At 42.9% G+C, this 21,390-nt stretch overlaps 1 protein-coding gene across 3 annotated transcripts in view; it reads left to right on the top strand.

Moving 5' to 3' along the window:
* The window catches only part of LRRK2 (leucine rich repeat kinase 2), a 137,288-nt gene that overhangs the window by 62,723 nt on the left and 53,175 nt on the right, over positions 1-21,390 (top strand). For all 3 annotated transcript variants that reach the window (XM_044280209.1, XM_044280210.1, XM_044280208.1), the window contains 11 exons: positions 1,086-1,201; positions 2,855-2,918; positions 3,000-3,214; positions 5,183-5,433; positions 7,934-8,082; positions 9,950-10,043; positions 10,935-11,130; positions 11,215-11,396; positions 12,445-12,674; positions 18,011-18,138; positions 18,912-19,130. In XM_044280209.1, coding sequence (XP_044136144.1) covers positions 1,086-1,201; positions 2,855-2,918; positions 3,000-3,214; positions 5,183-5,433; positions 7,934-8,082; positions 9,950-10,043; positions 10,935-11,130; positions 11,215-11,396; positions 12,445-12,674; positions 18,011-18,138; positions 18,912-19,130 — 1,844 coding nt within the window. The remainder of the gene's footprint in view (positions 1-1,085; positions 1,202-2,854; positions 2,919-2,999; positions 3,215-5,182; positions 5,434-7,933; positions 8,083-9,949; positions 10,044-10,934; positions 11,131-11,214; positions 11,397-12,444; positions 12,675-18,010; positions 18,139-18,911; positions 19,131-21,390) is intronic.

Below are 21,390 nucleotides of genomic sequence, written 5' to 3'. Positions count from 1 at the left end.
TTTCAATTGTCCTTTATTGAAAATATTGAGCCATTGTGTTACAAATGTTTAAATGTTTTTCTAACTGTGTGACTGGTACTTTCACTTTCACTTTGTGCCGATCATCTAATAACCCTCTTCTCTAAACTACTAAGAGGTCATAAACACTTACTTAAGCCACATTCTTATCAGTAAGATAAGAACTAATCTATAATGAGTGTTTTATAAAGTCTGAGAGCAGAGATAAGGAGTCCGTCTGCCCCCCAGATGACGGAAAGGACAAAAAATCCACAGGCAGCTAGTCGAGCATGTCAGCCCTGTACACAAAAAAAGATTCTATATTGTTAATAAAGACCAATAGAAAAAAAATTTTTTTAGCTCAAAATATTTATACAATGCAATAATAAAAAAATTGCCCCCAAAGGTGTACATAGCCTTTAGGTGAGAAAAGAAAGCAAAAAAGACAAGGAAATCGCATACATATTTTGATTAAATTCTCTGCATTCAGTATACTGTCTTACAGATAATTTTTCTGCACAGACATATTAGATATTATTAGAGTGTGTAATTGTGTATCTGTAAATACTCTGTTCAAACTCCAGAACATCTGTTGCAATGCATTATGCCCCTAAAGCACAGTTTCTACTGCATGGAGCCAGCTTGACTCTACCTGGCTGTACCTGTTTTCCAATGTACCATTAGGCAAAAGTTGCAGATAGTGACTGGTCCTGGTGCTATTTTGGGATCACATCTGAGGGCATTCCAAGCGAGCCAAGCCAGTACTGTTATTTCATGTGACAACACTGCAGACTAGTGATTTTTCTGAGAGAATCAGTGGGGGCGAGTAGAATAGGGGAGAGCCGGTACCATTGGGTGAAAAGTGGGTTTAGTTGCATACTGGTAAATTCTTAAAGTTCCCTGTTCCTGGTATCTAACATCTGATGTGAGCCTAGCGGCTGGTTGCCGGTTGTTATTGTATGGGTTACTTTCTGTGTGCTGCAGATCTGTCCTGATGCCTATGAAGAGTCTGGCAGAAAGTATTAGTAATATAGTAAGACTAACATTACTTATTACTTAAAATACTCTTAATTTTTTTATGTTTAAAGGCAGTGAAGGAATGCATCCTATGAAAAAATCTCACTCATTTGTCGGCCTTGACATTCATAAAGAAAACTCAAAGCTGAACCATGTGACATCGGATCAGCGGCGGACTAACTCCTTGGTATGATGTATATTACTAGGTGTTAGGTCATGGTAATTCTGCCTATCTGGATTGTTTGCTTTTATACTTCTATTTCGTTCTGCCCCCCATAAGATATAGCTTATACTCAAACACATTTCTAAAAGGTGACACCCATCATATTAGAGACTTGCGTCTGTTACAGATGACAGAACTTAAAAATGATGCGAGGTTTGACCAATCTGATTTATTAAACCATTTGGTATGTATCGGCATGCATATGGGAAAGCCATGTGAACTTGAACTAAGGCGGAAAAGAAGAAGTTCTTTCTAGCATTTTAAAATCCACAGCATGTCATATTATTTTATTTTTTCTGACCGGATTTTCTTCATTCACTTAGTAAAATCTGCATGCAAATCGGCACCAATTGATGCGGATTGACTGCACAGATTTGCCTGCGAACACCTACGGATTTCAGTGCGGATTCTCCGCACATGAATCATGAATGTGTGCATGTACCCTAACTGAGCGTACGTAATGCTCAGAAGCAGCCATTTAGCAAAGTGATTAACTCCTTCATGACCAGGCCAATTTTGGGAGATTACAGTTTCAGTAATTCCGTTTTTGTACTTATTAATTGCACATTTTAATACATATTCCATACAATTTATTGTGAAACTGTAAAAAAATAATAATAATTTGTGGGGTTAAAAAAATGCAATTATTCTCCGGGTCAGTACAATAATGGTGAGAACATATTCATAGAGTTTTTATGTTTTACTTCTTGAAACGCCTTTATGAAGAAAATCTTGTTGCGTAGCTATATTCTTACACCCATGACTTTTTGATTTGTCTGACATAGGTGTGTGAGAGCAAGTAGAGCTGTAGCTAGTAGAGTTGTTATCTTGGCCTCATTTTGGGAAACGAGCAACTTTTTGATAATCCCCCCCCCCCCCCCCTTTTTGAGGTGATTTTTTTTTTTTTATGCCATTTACCATGCAAGATAACTAATGTGCTATTTTAGTAGATTGCACATTTTCGGATGTCTCAATACCAATAATGTTTAATTTTTGTTTTTTTGAGATAAGGAGGTGATTTGAATCTTTAATATTTTTGTGAAATTGTAAAAACCTTCTTTTTTTTTTTTTTTTTTACTTTTTTTTTTCTTTTAATCCCTTTAGTGGACTTGAGCCTGAGATTGTTGGAGTGCTCGGAACAGACAGCAATTTTACTATCATTGTATTACAGTCTGCCAGAGGCAGGACATAATACATGCAGTAACTTGGCAATGCGAAGGGCCTTCAGATGGCCCCCAGCTGCCATGCTAACCATTTGGCATCCAGTGATTACGCTGCAGGGGTGCTGATTAAGACACAAAAGGAGCACCCTCCCTCTGTATAACTGCTCAGATATCTCACAATTGTTAAACGGCTGGGTTTGGAGTTAGGCCCAATTGAAGCCTCAGCAGGTGACACTAGCTGGCACCCGCCATGTGTGGACTGGGTTTAGCTCGCAAACCCACTTTATATACGTCTCGCACAATTGTGACATGCTGCTATGTCCAGGGGTGCGAGGGGGCTAAAACAGACACTTTTTTAGGAAACAGAATGACTGAGTCAATGCAGATAGGAACAAGCCCTAAAGTAAAATTTTTAAGGCATTTGACATTCATGCTCTCAATTCTTCTTTTTTAGGGTGGATTTGGGGATGAACCCAATTTACGTCGCAGAAAAGATTTTCCTCAAATTGACTATCCATGTAAGTAGGTGTCTGAGAAAGAGGAAATGGGAAGCTTAGCTTTATTGCAATCAAAATATGAATTTATATTTTTTTTTTTAGGTAAAGCACTTTTATCCTTACACATGAAACGAACCGATAGCACCTCTTCATTAACTGAAAAGGAACATATTCGAACCTTAGACTTGTCGGCAAATGATCTAGAAAGCATTGACTTAATAAATAAAAAATGCCTTTTAGCCAGTCATTTGGAACGTCTTGAGAAACTGGAGCTTCAACAGAATGCCTTAGCATCTATTCCGAAATCCCTGTGTGACGTAAGTGGAGGTTCTGTTTGTATTATAAAATAATGGCAGAGTACAAGTAATTCCATGAGCAGAGCCAGAAGCTGGTTTGGGCAGTGCAATGCGATTTTATGAAAATGCCTTTTAAGAAGGTTGTTTCCGAAAGACAACTCAGAGAAAGAGGCACCAACAGACATTTTTTTGCTGTGGCTGAATCAAGCTGTAAATGTATTAAATCCACCTTTAACACAATCGGCAAAATCGGTTTACTGGGTTTATGAGGAATCATCAACTTCCATCAAAAAGGGTTGTTTTTCAGAGAGAAACCTGTAAAGAATAATTAGAATGTTACCCCTAACACTACGTTTTACATGCATGCTCATTTCATTTAATATTCAGCGTCTGAAGATGTGTACCTCTTAGGGTACTTTCACACTTGCGTTTTTCTTTTCCGGCACTGAGTTCCGTCACAGGGGCTCTATACCGGAAAAGAACTGATCAGGCATATCCCCATGCATTCTGAATGGAGAGTAATCCGTTCAGTTTGCATCAGGATGTCTTCAGTTCAGTCGCTTTGACTGATCAGGCAAGAGATAAAACCGCAGCATGCTACGGTTTTCTCTCCGGCGAAAAAAACTGAAGACATGCCTGAATGTATTAGCGCCGCATCCGGCATTCAGAATACCGGAATGCCTGATCTGTCCTTCCGGCCTGCGCATGTGCAGATCGGTAAAAATGTGAAAAAATGTCCAAGATGGATCCGTCTGTCCGCATGACAAGCGGAGAGACGGATCTGTCCTTGCAATGCATTTGTGAGACGGATCCGCATCCGGATCCGTCTCGCGAATGCTTTTAGTCAGAGGCAGATCGGCGGGTCCGGCGGCCAGTTCCGACGACGGAACTGCCCGCCGGATCACACTGCTGTCTGGTATCTGCACAGACGGATCCGCATCTATAATGCAAACGCTTGTATCCGTTCGCATTATTCTTTTAAAAAAAAGTCTATGTCAAAACGGACCCGTCCGGACTTACATTGAAAGTCAATAAGGGAAGGATCAGTTTTCAATTGCACCATATTGTGTCAGTGAAAACGGATCCGACCCCATTGACTTACATTGTAAGTCAGGACGGATCCGTTTGGCTTTGCATCGCCAGACTGACACCAAAACACTGCAAGCAGCGTTTTAGTGTCCGCATGCAGAGTGGAATGGAGGCGGAACAGAGCCAAACTGATGCATTCTCAACGGATCCTTATCCATTCAGATCGCATTGGGGCTGAACTGATCCGTTTTGGACCGCTTGTGAGAGCCCTGAACGGATCTCACAAACAGAATTCAAAACGCCAGTGTGAAAGTAGCCTAACCCTAAGTTCACACCTGGGCGTTTTACAGTGCGTACGATCGCGCTGTAAAACGCCCAACGCTCAAACAAGTGCTTGAGCTTTTTTTTGGGGGCGTTTGTCGCGCGTTCCCGCACATAGATATTCGGGAACGCGCGACAATGTGTGCACGCTTGTCTCTGTATGCGCGATTGTAAACGCCCGTACAATCGCGCATATAGATCGCTCGTTTCAGAACGCTCAGGTCTGAACCCAGTGTTAAGCCAATTTATACCAGAAGACATAATGGACCCCATAAGGCTAGGTCTACACGACAACATTTGTCGCGCGACAGATAAGGCACAACTACACTGCAAGATTTGTAGCGCAACATTTTGTTGCACTAATGTCGCGCAACAATTTTTATAATGGCAGTCTATGGTGTCAGCACTGCAACATGGATGGATTTTCTGCGACTGTCGTGTTGCAGTCGCAGCATGTTGCAGTGCGACACCATAGACTGCCATTCTAAAAATTGTTGCGCGACATTAGTGCAACAAAATATCGCGCGACAAATGTCATTGTGTAGACATAGCCTAAAATCCAATCTCATTAAGATGTTATATTATTTAAGTAATTATTTTTGTTTTACCTTTTCTTTTATTTATTCCTTTTTATTCTAGGTTTTCAAATCTTTGACTTACCTGGATTTGCGCAATAACAATTTCAAAACCTTTCCTGCTGCTGTTCTGGAAATGAGTAGTATCTCATTCCTTGATTTATCGAGAAATGAAATTGGGCCTTCCATAGATTTGCATACAAGTGCAATATGTCTGACCTTGAAGCATCTAAATCTATCGTACAATCAGCTGAAAGAATTTCCTGAATGTACTGAAAATGTTGCACAAAGACTTGAAGAATTAATCCTTGAGGGGTAATATGTCTTTCCATAGAGTACCGAGTAATGATGTCTCTATTTTGATGTGTATTATGTTTTAGAGCATGCAGTATACAACATTGCCTTAAGCCGTCACTTAAATGAAGTTTGGACTTCAGTTTGGTTCCTTATGATGTGTATTGCCTGGTTTTATTATCTGAAGATCAGCTGGTCGCATGGATTCAGCAATCCATCAGTGGTGGTCGTGCTTGCCTGTGCGCACTCCTACGGTCCTAGTCACCAGAGAGGCCGATGCTTTTTCCTATAGTGTGCAAGCACGACCACCACTGATGGATTGCAGGGTGGTCGTAACCATGGAAACAAGCAGTGTATAATGTGATGGAAAAATGAATCAAGCCAGCAAAGGAGGCACTATGGATAATAACAATACATTAGTAAGTGCCCTGTATTAACTTTCTCTACATGATAAATGCCACTTGCTGAAGTGAGACAACCCCTTTAAGCCAGGATCAACACTTTACAGCTGAGTGTAATGGTACCTTTCACTTAATGATCTGTTACTTCATTCTGGAGAAAAAGTACTTTTAATCCATATGCAAAGTAGTTAAAGGGAACCAGTCACCGGGATTTTGGGTATAGAGCTGAGGACATGGGTTGTTAAATAGCCACTAGCACATCCGCAATACCCAGTCCCCATAGCTCTGTGTGCTTTTTTTGTGTATAAAAAGCGATTTGATACATATGCAAATTAACCTGAGATGAGTCAGAGCTTGAAAATATGACTCTTCTCTGGTCACACTAGTAAGATATGACTCTTATGTTAATTTGCATATGTATAAAAGCACACAGAGCTATGGGGACTGGGTATTGCGGATGTGCTAGCGGCCATCTAGCAACCCATGTCATCAGCTCAATACCCCAAATCCCGGTGAAAGGTTCCCTATATCGAGAACAGAGCCCCGAAAGTGGTGGAGAGCGCACTGCGCATGCACAGCCAGCCTCCATTTGTTTTCTATGGGGCCACCGAAAATTGCCGAGCTGGCTCAGCTATTTCTGTTGGGCCCATAGAAGTGAATGGGAGCAGTGGCCAGTCATGCGCAGTGCGCTTCCATTCACTTCTATGGGGAGAGCGATTGGTGGTAGCCGAACCGGAGGCCTCCATCGACCACCTTGCGGGGCTCCGTTTCGGATATATCCTAACGATATGCCCCCATCGTCTGAGATTAGACAACCCATTTAAGGGCACCAAGGGCGAGCCCAAGCTACTCTGTGCACCCATGCTCTTCTTCATCCTCTGCCATCCCCTCTCTCTCCTTCCGATTGACAGGGCCAGGAGAGATGACTATGCAGGAACCTGCACAGCCATGAGTCTGCATTTTTAGCATGCACTAACCTAGTGTTACTTTCTGAGCCGAGGTTTTTTACTTTTCAATCCGTTCGCTACCAGCGCTGGAGCGATGTGTAAACATGGCGCCCGCTCACACGTGCAGCGGGCGCGATGGCCGGCAGATCTCTGCTGTTTCAAACTTCCCTTGACCAGCAATAATGCCGATCGCTGTAATTAAATGCTTTAGATGCCGTGACCAAGTGAGATCACGGCATCTAAATGCGGAAAAACACTGGAAGCTCGCTCTTCCGTTTTTTACTAACTATGCCCCGTGTGGCCAATTGGGGCATTGGTAGTTTCACTGAACACTTTCAGCCTCGCTGACAAGGCTGAAGGTGTTCATGCTGCAATTATTTTGTATAGGAAATTAGCAATATTGAGTTTAAATGGCATTTAAAAAAATCCCAGATAGAAAAAAAAAATTACATTTAAAACCATAATTTATAGGCTCATACAAGCCAAAAAATCATTACAAATTATTATTTTTTTTATGTTAAAAAAAATAATTAAATAAATAAAAGTTTAAATCACCCCCCTTCCGTATAATTAAAAAATAAATGCCTAAATAACAGCTATGTGACTGGAAATATAAACAAAGTTATGGCTCAAGGAAAATAGGGAAGAAAAATGAAAATTCAAAAACTATAAAACCTCCGTCATCCTAAGGGTTAATAACTATATTTTTAAAGTTATTTATTTGAACATCTATAAATGTTGCCTTCTGTATTTGTTACAACAACAAAAAATATATATTTATTGCTAATTAAAAAAAAAAAGTGTATAAAACACTATCATAAACAACATAAAGTACAAGTTTCCAAAGTTGTCTTCCATTTCATATTGATGTATGACGCATGTGGCTTTATTGGACAAGTAATTTGACGCTATAGATGTGGTACTACAACTTTGGAAACTTGTACTTTGTTGTTTATGATAGTGTTTTATACACGTTTAAATTTTTTTATCAATAAATATATATTTTATATTGATGGAACTATATATACTCTTTTGGTTGTTGTAATGAATTATTGAGTATTCCGGTCATGTTGTGACCATACTAGCTGCAGACCTTGTTGTGTAGTAACTACTGTATTTGTTGTAGATTTACAAACCTTTTACTTTTTTACTTTTTTTTTTTCTGTCATACAGTAACTGCATTGCAGACATTCATGTACCACTATGCTTGCCTGAACTAAGGACTTTGAATCTGAACAAGAACATGATTTCCTCACTTGCACCCAATATCCTGAGTAACTGTGGAAAGCTAGAGGTATTCTGTGCCATGGCAAACAAGTTGGGTGAGAGCAAATTTAGTTAATGCACACATTGTGGAGATTCTTTGCTCAACAGTTTGAACAAGAAGATATAAGTTAAAATTAATTTTTGGAGCTGGAGTTTCCCTCCCCAAAGGAATGTTTTCCCCCTTCAAACTGAACACCTTTCTATTGGGCAGAACCCCAACAAAGAGCTCAACACTATTGGGACCTTTTATTGATCAGCTGTTGTAACTGAGAAAGCACCTGCTGACTATTTCCTCTGCAGTAACCCCTTAATGCCATGTCCCTTTAAAGGTTTACCAGGGCTCAAATATTCATGTCCTAACCTGAGGATAGGCTGTTAATATCAGATTGGTGAGAATGTGATTCATTGCACGATCATCTGTTGAAGGGGACGTGGCACACAGACTAGTGCTGTCGCTAATTCATAGTATAGCAAGCACAGTGCCTTATGTTGTGTAGTTGCTGTCCCTGGTATTGAATGGCACTGAGCTGCAGACCAATTATATGACTGATGGATCGGACCTCACAGGCCTGAAGAAGAGGCCACAGCCCTCGACTGCAGGGGAACAGCAGGGATACCAAGAGTTAGAATCCCATTCATCTAATATTGATGACACTATCTAAAGTTTGGCTGCAAATATGATTCGTCAAATCACAACTGTACTTTGGAGTATTGTTAATTAACTTATAGTTAATTTGAAGTGCGCTACCTACCCCTTCTCCATTTTGTTTTGAAGCAGCAGTTGTCTTTGTCAGCCTGGCAATCTGCACAGGAAAAAACTCTTTGCATGTATATGTAGCAAGATATTTTTTGTGTTCTAATCTATTGTATGACATCGGCTACTCGGGTTTGACAAAATCGGAATATTGTAGCAGAGACCACAAGGTAGGGTTTCACTGTAGGCCTAGTTCTACATTGGGACATACAAGGGTAACTCCATACTGATGCACCACCAGCCCAAGGTATTACGCTGCATCCATCGTTATCCGGGGGGAAAAGCAACTTGCCCATAAAGGGGTTTTCTGCGTTCCGATCAGCAGGATAAAAGGGCAGTGGTCCCTTTTCTGCAATACCTAATACAGCAATGTCAGTGTGTATGTGGCTGGGTCTGGTACTGTAGTTCACCCTCTCATTCTTGTTCATGTAAATAGGCTAAGCAGAAGAACTAGACATGGTTACATGCTTATGGATGGTGCTGTGTTAGGTTCAAGAGAAAAGGGGTGACAGTGCTGCATTTCTTCTGATCAAATTGGGTCCCAGGATCATAAATTGGTTCCAGAAAACACTCATCTGCTGTATTTATAAAATTTGTATAGTAATATTTTTTTCTCCTTTATAACAGGTAAATTATACAAAAAGTGAATTGTTTTGTTTCAATTTGAATATGTAAAGAACTTAAGTGAATCAATGGGTCCAAGTCCACCATATTGTTTTGGCCATATTATCCATATTTGATTAGTGATTTATGCTTGCGTGGTGTGTAACTTTGTTTTTACACATTTTTTGTATATTTATTATATACATAAAAACTTTCCTCAAGCAGTCAAAATTGTCTGAGGACATGGGAATGTATAATTTTATTGTATCATGCAGTTTACACTGTAATGGGAAAACATCTTGCTGTGGTCACACACAGTGCTGCTAATTCTTATCAGACCCAGATTAGCAGTGTCGCATAGAGGGAACCCACCACTGCCTCTCTTGACTACATAGCACTCCCTGTGTTCTGAAAAAGAGAATCAGCAATAAACTGCATCAGCCTTCAGATAGGGAGCCCAATTAATGCTGCCAGTAAGGTTATTTATACCAGTTGTGTATCTACTGTTAATGTTATATACTAAGATGAAGCCTTTACTTTATAAAGAATTTATTTTTTATTTTCAGCAATGGTGCCTAGTATTCCTTCAAAGATGACAACTTTAAGGCTGTCCCATAATGAATTTACAAGTATCCCTAAAGAAATTCTTCAACTCTCTTAGTAAGTATATCTTAGCAAAATTTAACAGCATAATCACATCACATTGTTCATTCAAACAGTAGTGATATATGTAATAGAAACAGATATCATGTTTGGCACATTGTTTTATAAAACATTCATGTAAACTTGGTTCCATTTTAATTAGGAAGAAGATGGTTAGGAAATAAAACCTATTTTATTATAAGACACACCTGATGATAAGACTGCTTTAGAGGCAGAAAATAAATAAAATATTTCTTATCAGACAACAGATCAGACCCTCAAATTAGACCTCAGATCAGACCCCCATACCAGACCTCAGATCAGACCCCCATATCAGAACTCAAATCAAACCCCCATATCAGATCCTCAGGTCAGATCCTCAGGTCAGATCCTCGGGTCAGATCCCCATATCAGATCCTCGGGTCAGATCCCCATATCAGATCCTCGGGTCAGATCCCCATATCAGATCCTCGGGTCAGATCCCCATATCACAACTTAGAAGACCCCCATATCAAACATCCGACCTCAGACCCCAATCAGAGCTAAAATAAATAAATGTACTTACCTCTTCTGCTCTACCGCTTTTCTGCAGGTCCAGAGGTCTGTCCTACAGTCACCTCCCTGGTCCTCTCAGGGCCCACGCTGCACTGTGACCTGACTGCGTTAATGCAATCGGGACAGTGCAGCATGGCGCATGGAGGAAGACCAGGGAGTGGTTAGTACAGGGCTACAGTCACCTCTCCCGCACCTCCTGCATACTAATGAGCGCTTTGTTTCTATAGTGGAACCACTTATTAGTATTCACTATTACCGCTTTATCACTTGAGGATTAGTAAATGAAATGGTTTCCAGTAGCATTACTTTTTTACTGTATTGACATACATTCCCGTTTTATTTTTTTCCATAAAGTTTGAGAACAGTAGATTTAAGTAACAATCAGATCAGTAATCTGCCTGGTCCACTGGAATGGGCTTCTCTAAGTCTGCGAGAAATCCTATTGAGCCACAATCAGATCCACATATTGAATCTTGAGTACCTCCGTAAAGATGCAAGCAGATGGTCACGTCTGGAGAAACTACATCTTTCCCATAATATGATCAAGGAGGTAATAGTGTACATTTCAGTCATAGTGTTGCTCTGTTTCAGAATTTAGAACTTCAGTAGTCATTTTAATACTCAACTGTTTCAGATACCACCTGAAATTGGATTTCTTGTGAGTGTCACTTGCTTTGATATAAGTCACAATCCAGATTTGAGGTCGTTTCCAGATGAAATGGGAAAACTTACTAAAATATGGGACCTTCCACTTGATGGACTCCATCTTGATTTCGATTTGAAGCGTATAGGATGCAAAGCCAGAGATCTCATACGGTACTGTATTTTTGTTTTGTTTTTTCAAGTTAAAGAAGCTCTCCTTTTTTTTTCTTTTACATAGGATACTAATCCACCACCAATATTCTACCAGTCTAATTTGTTTTCATTGTAGTTCAATTGCATCCATATGTTTTGAACCTTTTTATTATGAGTTCTTGGGCATATACAGGATTACATCACCTTATCCCTCCTGGCACTTATGACTTTAGCTCAACCCACCTAACTCCACCCCTTGTATGTCTCTTGTGGATAGAGCAATTCTGAAAATCTAATTTGTTTAATGGACCAAGAGCGCAGTAATAAAGTCGATGAGTCCTTGTAGACTGATAAACCTCCTGACTCACACTGCCTGTCTATGCCATCTGTGTCTGCTAACTCTCCAGTGTAATTCTAGGGCTTTACACTTGTCTTCCTGCCTCTTGCATGTAAGAGCTGACAGGGGAGACGGGCTAAAGCTGTATTAAATAGGATAGAATTAGACTCTGCAGTGTAAGGGGACTTCAGTTCTGTCACTGAACTGTTTTTTGCTGCTCTTAGATAGTACTCAAAGCAGTGCTGTTTTATGATAACTATGCCCCCCCCCCATCTCCGCAAAGTCAGGCATGGCTCCATACATTTTTTAGTAGCTGTTCCTGGTACAGTAGCTTAGTACCATTAAAATTAACTCCCAGAAAACCCCTTTAAAGTTTATCTGTCAACTTAATATTCTGCCCAGTGTAAATTCAGGAAATTACAACTACAGGTTTTTTACTACTAGTAACCAGAACTGCCCAAAAATGTGGCACTAACAGAATACACTGGTCTGTTGAATTTGTGAGCAAGAGCGCTCTTCCTGCTTCCCTCGCCACTCAGGGCAGTGATTGAGAGGCTGCAGTGGTTGCACTTATACACAGCAGCCTATTGGTTACTGCCATGAGGAGCTGGGGCAGCACTCGGCTCATAAATACAGCCAGACTCACACTATGATACCCATGTATTCTCTCTGCCACTAGTAGCAGCACACAGATTTCAGAGCCCTAATACTGTGATATACATTTTTTTTTAGATTTCTTCAGCAACGTTTAAAAAAAGCTGTTCCTTATAATCGTATGAAGCTGTTAATCATGGGAAACACAGGAAGTGGTAAGACAACACTTGTACATCAGCTAATGAAAGAAAAGCACCCAGGGTCGGGGTCCGAAAAGGCTACCATTGGCATTGATGTGAAGGACTGGCCCATTCCAATAAGGGGGAAAGTTAAGAAGGAAATCACTCTCAATGTCTGGGACTTTGCAGGTAATAAAACATTTTTAAATTTACCTTTGGACTCCTTGTGTTGTAAAATGTTACTAAATATTTATAAATGTAACCAACATTCACACAGGTAGCTAAAGGGGTTACACAACTTTTGGGGACAAAAACAGGATATGTTATAAAATAACAAACAATATGCACATCTGCAATCCCCTGCCGATTCAGTGCAGGAAGGCCAGCCAGACTTAGACTGGGCAAAAAGCGGAAAACCCAGTTAAATGAAGCCCAAGGGCTCGAGAGACTTCGGAAGATGTAGATAGCAGCACATAATATCCACAAGAAGGATAAGCATGTCTGACGACTGAAGATGATGTGCGGAAGGTACTTCCGGATAACGAGGACCACATAATTGCTGTTGGGATCTGGACTGGAAACCCAAGATGTCTTGCATGGCAATAGGCCCCATGTAAAACCAAGGGGTGTTTACTAAACAGAAATGAACCTGTAGAATCCAGGTATGCACGAGACCTGGCAAACGAGCTACATTTAAACCTAGACACGACCTTACTAAATGTATAAGTATCAGGATGGGATACTTCAACCCAGGAAAAAACTGGGAAAACTGGAAGGAATTACTGGGCATCTGGCCGAGGACTACTCCTGTAAGGATCTCCCAGGTACGTGAGGAGACTCCTGTGGGCCAATTTGTAAAAGAAAACAGTGAGTAACTCCTTTGTAAATAATCCTCGAGAAGAGAAAAAAAAGTATGGAATATGATCACTCATCAATACAGAGATAAGGGATGGCCAAGGGGGACAAAAAGCCATAACGGGAACCAATCGGAGGTAAAAAATGAAAAACCATAGACAAATGGGGGTAGTCTGAGAGGAAGAGACTGTGTCCCCGGGGATCAATAGCATCCCAGCCGTGCAGCAGAGAGCACTGCGGCAGAAGAGTGCAGCCAAAGCAACCTCCGCCACTGGACAAAAGGAAGACTGTGAGTGATGCTGGATCCAGGACCATCTCATGACTGGCATTAGACGACCTAAGGAAACTGAGCAACCGCACTCTTAAAAGAGAGCAGGCTACAATACATGAGAGAGAGAGAGAGAGAGAGCACATAAACTCGCCAAAATACACTCATGGAAGCCGATCCAAAAGGTAAGGATCGCAGCATACATCTCTGCTTAAAAAGGAAACGCCCCCTAAGGAGCAGGTACTGTGGAAGACAGATGCCCCAAGAGCCGTAGAGGCTTGTCGTGAGACTTCTAACAAAAAAAGCTGTTTAATAGTCCACAAACTGCCTGGATCAGGCAGACCCAACTCTAGGCTGAAGAACAAAAATTTCAGAGGTGTGTAGATTCGTCATATTCATCAGAAACCATCTACTGTCACCATGTAGCGCCTGAAGGAGACAATGTTGTCATCAGTGGAATGCACAGTTTGGTCTGAGATAGGAGAAATACTTCTCCAGGAGAGAATGTGATGACCATGTCCGACATCACAAAAACACCAGAGAAAATCTGGACATATAAGAAAAAATAGTGCAGGCGTTCCAGAACAGTAAGAATCCAACCTCAGGAGTATGGACAGTGGCCATGTAGACAGAAACATAATCTGGGGGAGCGCAATTACTCGTCTTGCAGAGGGGCATAACATCGAAAGGGTGTTGTGTTCCAGCAACAAAACATCTATTAGCATTGACAACAGGCGACAGCACCATAGTCCTGTCCGGTGAGGGAGGAAAAGCATTTGATGCACAGTATGTGCCCTGAATAGGTGTGTCCCCTACATAAGGACATGTCAAAGCTATTACTCATCACTTAAAAGAGGCAGAGTTAATAGTGTCACAGCAGTCAACAATTAGCGCCAGTGTCCCACTTGAAATAAGAACCATGTGGTAGACCAATGTCATAGAATCTAGGGGATTATGCCAACAAGGGAGAACCCTGCAATAGTGCGCACCAGAAGTGATTGGCTGATCGGCTATAGCATGCATACTAATGCAAATACCTGGTCAGAGAATGGAACAACTGCAGATGACCATGCCATCAGGAATGAATGGACGAATCAGCTAAAACTGCAAGCGCTAGCATAAAGACCCCACCTGTTGGTGCAACGGCATCCATTGGTCGCGTAAAGTGAGACGGAGATCCACCCGAGAGGGAATGTAGACATAAACACCACACCTAGGACCAGTGTGAGGGTTTTCCCCATAGAATGAGAGAAGCGGTAGAAGCTACTGCATACAGAGCCAGTGCCGAAACATGGAACAGAACAGAAGGCTATGTTGTAGAAACCACAGAAACATATCCATTGCAAATGCAAGGAGTGAGGAGGAAAGCAACGCGGGTGCCACATTGCTTGCAGGGGGTACGTAAGCCACTAGCAAATACTCACTCCACCCAAGGGGGAGACTGTTCAGTAGGAGCCATGGCATGAAGTGCTAACACAAATCCATACAGATAGTAACCACTGAAACAAGGGTAGTAGCCATGATATGTAGCGCTAGAGTAAATACTCCTAACCTACAAAAGGCCACCTGTCAACTAGACAGCTACGATTACCACTCATAAAACATCTAAGGTAAACCAAAATGAACGAGTGGAAATAATGTATAAAAATATAAATTTATTATAGAGTATAAAGAATGGAACAACTACAGATGATGCAAAGATACGGAGAAGCGCAGGGTCACTAACGCCACAAAACACCAATGTAACTGTGGGTTATAACACACAGAAAGGTACAATCTATTAATGATAATGAAAGCTCAGAGATAACGAGGATGGCCAAGCTGTAATGTCACCACAGTAAGACTATGCACAATTCGTGCAAATGACCATACCCGGTAAGCAGTGAGCTTTCTCACACCGAACACAGTGCTTAAGCAATTAAACAGACCATAGTAATGACGAGTACTCAGTATAAAAGTAAGAATCTCAGTCAAAAAAGAAGGTATTAACAATATGCACCATGGATGTGTGAGGGACTCACTATGGATATATGCAGAAGTCCCCATCGACGGTGTGAAGCGATACTGATTCAGAACGTACCTGAGGACATGGTGGTGAGTGGACAGTCGGACCCTGGGCGCACAACCTCGACGCGCGTTTCACCTTACGGCTGTTTAATTGCTTAAGCACTGTGTTCGGTGTGAGAAAGCTCACTGCTTACCGGGTATGGTCATTTGCACGAATTGTGCATAGTCTTACTGTGGTGACATTACAGCTTGGCCATCCTCGTTATCTCTGAACTTTCACTATTATTAATAGATTGTACCTTTCTGTGTGTTATAACCCACAGTTACATTGGTGTTTTGTGGCGTTAGTGACCCTGCGCTTCTCCGTATCTTTGCATCATCTGTAGTTGTTCCATTCTTTATACTCTATAATAAATTTATATTTTTATACATTATTTCCACTTGTTCGTTTTGGTTTACCTTAGAGTAAATACTCCACCTGAGAAGGAGGCTATACCATAGTAGCCATAAAAGCCAAAGTCAGGGTAGACACGCCACCTGGGAAGGAGGCCTTATAGTGGTAGCTACGATCTTTAGTGCTAGTGTAATTACTGCCCTGCGGAAGAGGACATACAGTAGTAGCGATGGAATAGAGTGCTAGCCTAAATAAGCCACCTGAAAAGGAGGAGAGCTATATGTGGAAACAGTATTCAGAGGCAGTGTAATACTCTATTCGCTTGTTAGTAACCACCGAATTCTCTTCTAGGGCAGATACACCACCTAAGAAGGTGTCAAGTATCGTGGCCAACCATGTAGTTTGGAGTCCCACCGGGGCTTAAAGAGGTCTTGTAGGGACGCACCCTAGGAGGACAGAGACTGCAATGACTGCACTTTAAACCAACAACCAAAAACAAAGGGGATAATGCAGTAGTAGCTGCAATATCCAGTAGTTGCTCCCGTATTCCGCTTGTGGGGGAGTACTGGGTAATAGTAGGTACCGTTTCTTGGCATACAGCTCCCGTGGAAGAGGAAGAATATGATAGGAAATATAGTACCTAGTGCTGTGGCATAGTAGACATAGTATCGAATGGGTGAAATAATTGCACCACCATTGATGTGACTACTGAACTTGTGGGAGTAGGTAACGCAGGATATACTATCCAGTGATAGACCTATTGCTCTGCCTATAAAAGGGGGTAATGCGACTGGCTGTGCTGTATCGAGTGGTCGTGCAATTATGCCACCCGTGGAGGGAGGTAATGCGACAGGTTGTACAGTATGCAGTGGTTGTACAGTTACGCTGCCTATGGAGGGGGGTAATACAACTGGCTGAACAGTATGCAGTGGTAGTGCGATTACGCCACTTATGGAGGGGGGGTAATGTGACAGGCTGTACAGTATCCCGTGGTCGTGCAATTACACAACCTATGGAGGGGGGTAACGCGACAAGCTGTACAGTATCCAGTGGTCATGCAATTACACCGCCTATGGAGGGGGGTAATGCGACAGGCTGAACAGTATGCAGTGGTAGTGCATTTATGCCACCTAAGAGAAAGGGGGTAATGCTACAGAGTGTGAGGCATCCAGTGGTAATCATTCAACCCGAGGAGTGAGTAACACGACAGGATGCATGGTATACGTTGGTAATTTAATTAGTCCGTCTATGGATGGAAGGTCATATGATGGGACGCACGGTATACATTGGTAGTGCCATTACTCCATCTGTGGGAGGAGGGGAATATGGATGTACGGATGTACAGCACCCAGTAGTAGTTAAACTATTCCACTTAAGGAAGGGGGAATGCGACAGGATGTACAGCGCCAGTGCGTGTCGGTGGAAGGGGGGTTGCATGAAAAAACATCCAGTGGGACTGCAGAAATGAAGATGACCACATGGCTGGCGGGAGCAGGGCCGCCCTGGTCCACTTTTGCTTTCTTGGGGGAGGTCGGGCGGGTGGTGAGGGGAACCGAGGCCGGCTTTCCTCCCCATGTTAACAGAGAGGCCAGGCTTCTCTGTTTCCTGTACCTAAAGGGGAATAAAGGAAAAATAACAAAAGACGCCCTGCAAAGCAGGGAGGTCTGCCTCCTACAGACACTAAGCTAAAACTGATTAGCTCAGTGTATGCGGGAGGGATATAGCTGAGAGGAGGAGCTGGCACTTTTTTTGCCTAGTGTCGCCTCCTAGTGGCAGCAGCAGCTATACCCATGTCTCCTGTGTCCCCCAATGATACGAGCGAGAAAGCTGTATACAGACGTTCTATATAGATGTGCCACTGCAATGTTTTCTGCTACAGGTGATTATTTGTTCAAGGTTTGCTCTCTCCTGAAGAGTATATGACTGTCATTTATCCTTCACTATTTAGGTGTGTATTACATAAATACAGATTCATAATGCATGTGACCTGTTTGGTTTCAGGCCAAGAGGAGTTTTATAGCACTCACCCACATTTTATGACTCCACGTGCTTTGTTCCTTGTGGTTTATGATCTCAGCAAAGGGGCTTCAGAAGTTGATGCAATAAAACCTTGGCTTTTTAACATAAAGGTAATATTTTTCATGTTTTTTAAAATAATGTTAATAAAAGAAACTCATACTTATTTAATATAGTTAAATTTTTAATTGTCGTGAGCAACAGAAGAATGGGAGGAAAAGGGGTCCAGGCAAAAATAAAAATTGCATACACATGCATATGCACTCCAAAATGGCACCATTAAAAACCGATCACCCCACAAAAATTGAGCTATCAGTCATCTCTGTAGACGTAAATACAAAAAAGTTATGGGGGTCAGAATATGGCAATGCAAAGAAAAAATTATGTTTTCCAAAGTTTATATTTTTTCAGTATTAAAACACAAGAAGAAACTGTATAAATGTGGTATCCTAATCATACTCACCCATAGAATGGAGGGAACAGCCATTTTTACTGCATATACAAAGCTGTAAAATCAGAACCCAGAAAACTATGGCGGAATTGCACTTTTTTCCCCCTAATTCTACCCCATTTGGAATTTGTTTTATTGTTCCCCACTACATCGTATGCAATATTAAAGGGTTATTCCAATCTCCGACATTGGGAGCATATCCCTAGGATATCCCCCAGTGTCTGATAGGTGTGGGTCCCACCTCTGGAACTTGCACCTATGCTAATACCGGAGGGCGCACTGTACATGATGCAGGGTACATGGTATTATGGCTGGTCTAATAGGATTGCTCCTGCTGGTAAGTTCCCTTTAAGCTTACTCTGCATTATCTAAGGGAACCAATCAAATATATGCCACTTTTTCTGTACTAATAAAGTCTGTTTCCACTTATTGTAGGCTCGCGCCTCATCCTCACCTGTTATTCTTGTTGGAACACACCTCGATGTATCTGATGAAAAACAGAGAAAAGCCTGCATAAATAAAATAAAGATGGAGCTGTTCAATCAACGTGAGCTTCCTTGTGTCCAGGATTTTCATTTTGTGGATGCTACAGAAGAGTCAGATGCTTTGGCAAAACTTAGGAAGTCTGTCATAAAAGAGTGTTTGAATTTTAAGGTAAGTTCCCTTCAGACCCCTAGGCAAAATGCCTGAACTGACTAGTCCATTTTTATTTTATTCTGTGTATTCTGCTAACTTTAAGATCGGCTATCTCTTGAACTCCCATAGAAATGAATGGAGCGGCTGCGTGCATGTATGACAGGCCTACGCTGGTCATTTTAGGGGAGCTCAAAGGAGCATGTCTCCTGATCTAGGAAAACGAGCAATATTCTTTACTAGCGTGTGATAGATTTAAATGCATACATGTTCGGTTGTCTGTACGTTTTCTGTGATTGAGCGAATAATACCATCTCTGGTAGACTAAGGAAATGAAGGGGTTAAGGCACAGTCTCTGGCGGTGTAGGGCTGTTTAGCCGTTAGGTTACTGTAGTGAAGAGCTGAACTAGATGTAATGAAGGTCTCCTTCCCCTTGCTCCTCCATCTGTAGACTGCTCTGGCACACAGATACTTTACCATTAGCCCAATAACCGTACAGTTCAGACACTCAGCAACTGGGATTATGTCATGTCTGCATAATCTGTGAGAGGAGCATAAAACTCATTTTAAAAAACCCCTGTGGAGGGGCCCCTTTTGCCTTTGGACCCCTTTTAAGGTGATCAGGCTACATGTCTGCATCTTGGGTTTCTTTTTACATTACAGGGAATCTGTCACCGTTTGTCCTGGATAAGGAATGCTACCATGCTGTTGTGCAGTCAGACTTGGTTCAAAACATACCTTTCTCGCCCATTTTCCTTGGGGGACACAGACCTTGGGTATAGCTCAGCTCCCTAGGAGGCGTGACACTAAGTAAAACTGTTAAGCCCCTCCTCCATCAGCTATACCCTCAGCCTGGAGATAGAGGCTACCAGTTTTAGCTTAGTGTCCAAGGAGGCAAGACACTCCCTGCTACTGCAGGGCTGTTTTCTCCTTGATATTTTATTTTTCTAATTTTGTTATTTTACTTTTTCCTAGGGATACCAGAGACGCATGGACCTCTCTGCTCTCCCGGGGTTGAGCTGCGCCAGTGCCAATTTATCTGCACTGCTGCCTCCCCCACAGAAGCAATAGGAGGATCTGGGCAGCAATGGCTCCCCTACATCCCGCCAGCTAGGGGGTCGCCCGCACGCCAAGCCCCTCTACCAGCTTCCTGCCACTGCGGTGCCAGTGGCTGAAGGGGCGACCCTGCTGGAAGGAACTGAGGGTGAAGACGTCGTTCGGTGAGATGGCTATTCCAGCCCATACCCCGTCCCTATTTGCAGCACCTACCCCTCTGGGTAAGGGGGGCACCCGTGGTCGCTTATTCTGAGCGCTCAAGCAGACCCTCCCCAGCTCCCCTCAGGTTATCCTCAGCAGGGGGGCCGCCTTCCTCCACGCCGTTCCCCCCACGCTGCTTTCTTCAGCCCGGCATTCTCTCTCCCTCTCTCCCTTCCCACCGCCGCCCGCTCCGTTCCGATCGGGGGGCGGGGCTTATGCCCGACATGGGCAGATCGCGGTGGAGCTTGTTTCTCGGCGAAACAGGGGACTTGGTGGCAGAGGGTCACCCACCTGGGCAAATCGCCGCACTCCAGGGGCCTGCGGGCCCTTTATTTTCTGGCATCTGGCTTCTTCTTAGCCCTGAGAGCATTTTCGGCAGCAGGGGGCGTGGCTTACGCGCGCGTCCTGTTGGGGGCGGAGCAAGCGCTGGAGGGGGCGGAGCTTGTTTTCCCCGCGATTCTGCTGAGATTTCCCGCGCTTCCTCACTCCTGACAGGAAGCTGAGACACGGTGGGGGACTCTAAACTCCTGTGTACATCGCTCGGCTTCTGTGGGCGCTATCTGCTGGCTCACTGCTGTTGCTGCTCTCTGCTGCTGCTGATCTGCTCCATCTCTACTCCTGACGTTCTTCTGAGGCACTGGTAGGACAGTTAACCCTCTCCTAACCCTCCTGGCCATAGCTGCTATAACCCTTTGTGGTCTCTGTATTAGAGTACAACCACCTTTCAGCATGTCAGATCCCACGGGTGCCCCCAAACCCTGGTACCATGCCTGTACCGCCTGTAAGGAACTTTTTCCGCGTGGACAATCTGAGCCGCATTGCCTTGCATGTCAGGCCCCGATGCAGGGCCCGCTTCCCGCTGCGACCCCCGGTGCCTCTGAACCCCCTGACTGGGCTAGGTCTCTGTCTCAGGCAGTGGAAAGCCTTACACACGTAGTGGGCCGTCTCGTGGATAGACCGCCTCTCCCACAGGCTGCCACAATCCCTGTCGCACCCGCTGGGACTACCGTTTCTGCCGCCCCCA

The sequence above is a fragment of the Bufo gargarizans genome, chromosome 2 (assembly GCF_014858855.1).
Source record: "Bufo gargarizans isolate SCDJY-AF-19 chromosome 2, ASM1485885v1, whole genome shotgun sequence".
NCBI classification, from domain to species: Eukaryota; Metazoa; Chordata; class Amphibia; order Anura; family Bufonidae; genus Bufo; species Bufo gargarizans.
The sequence above is the reverse complement of the archived record's forward strand: the minus strand, read 5'-3'. Positions and strand labels throughout refer to the sequence as shown.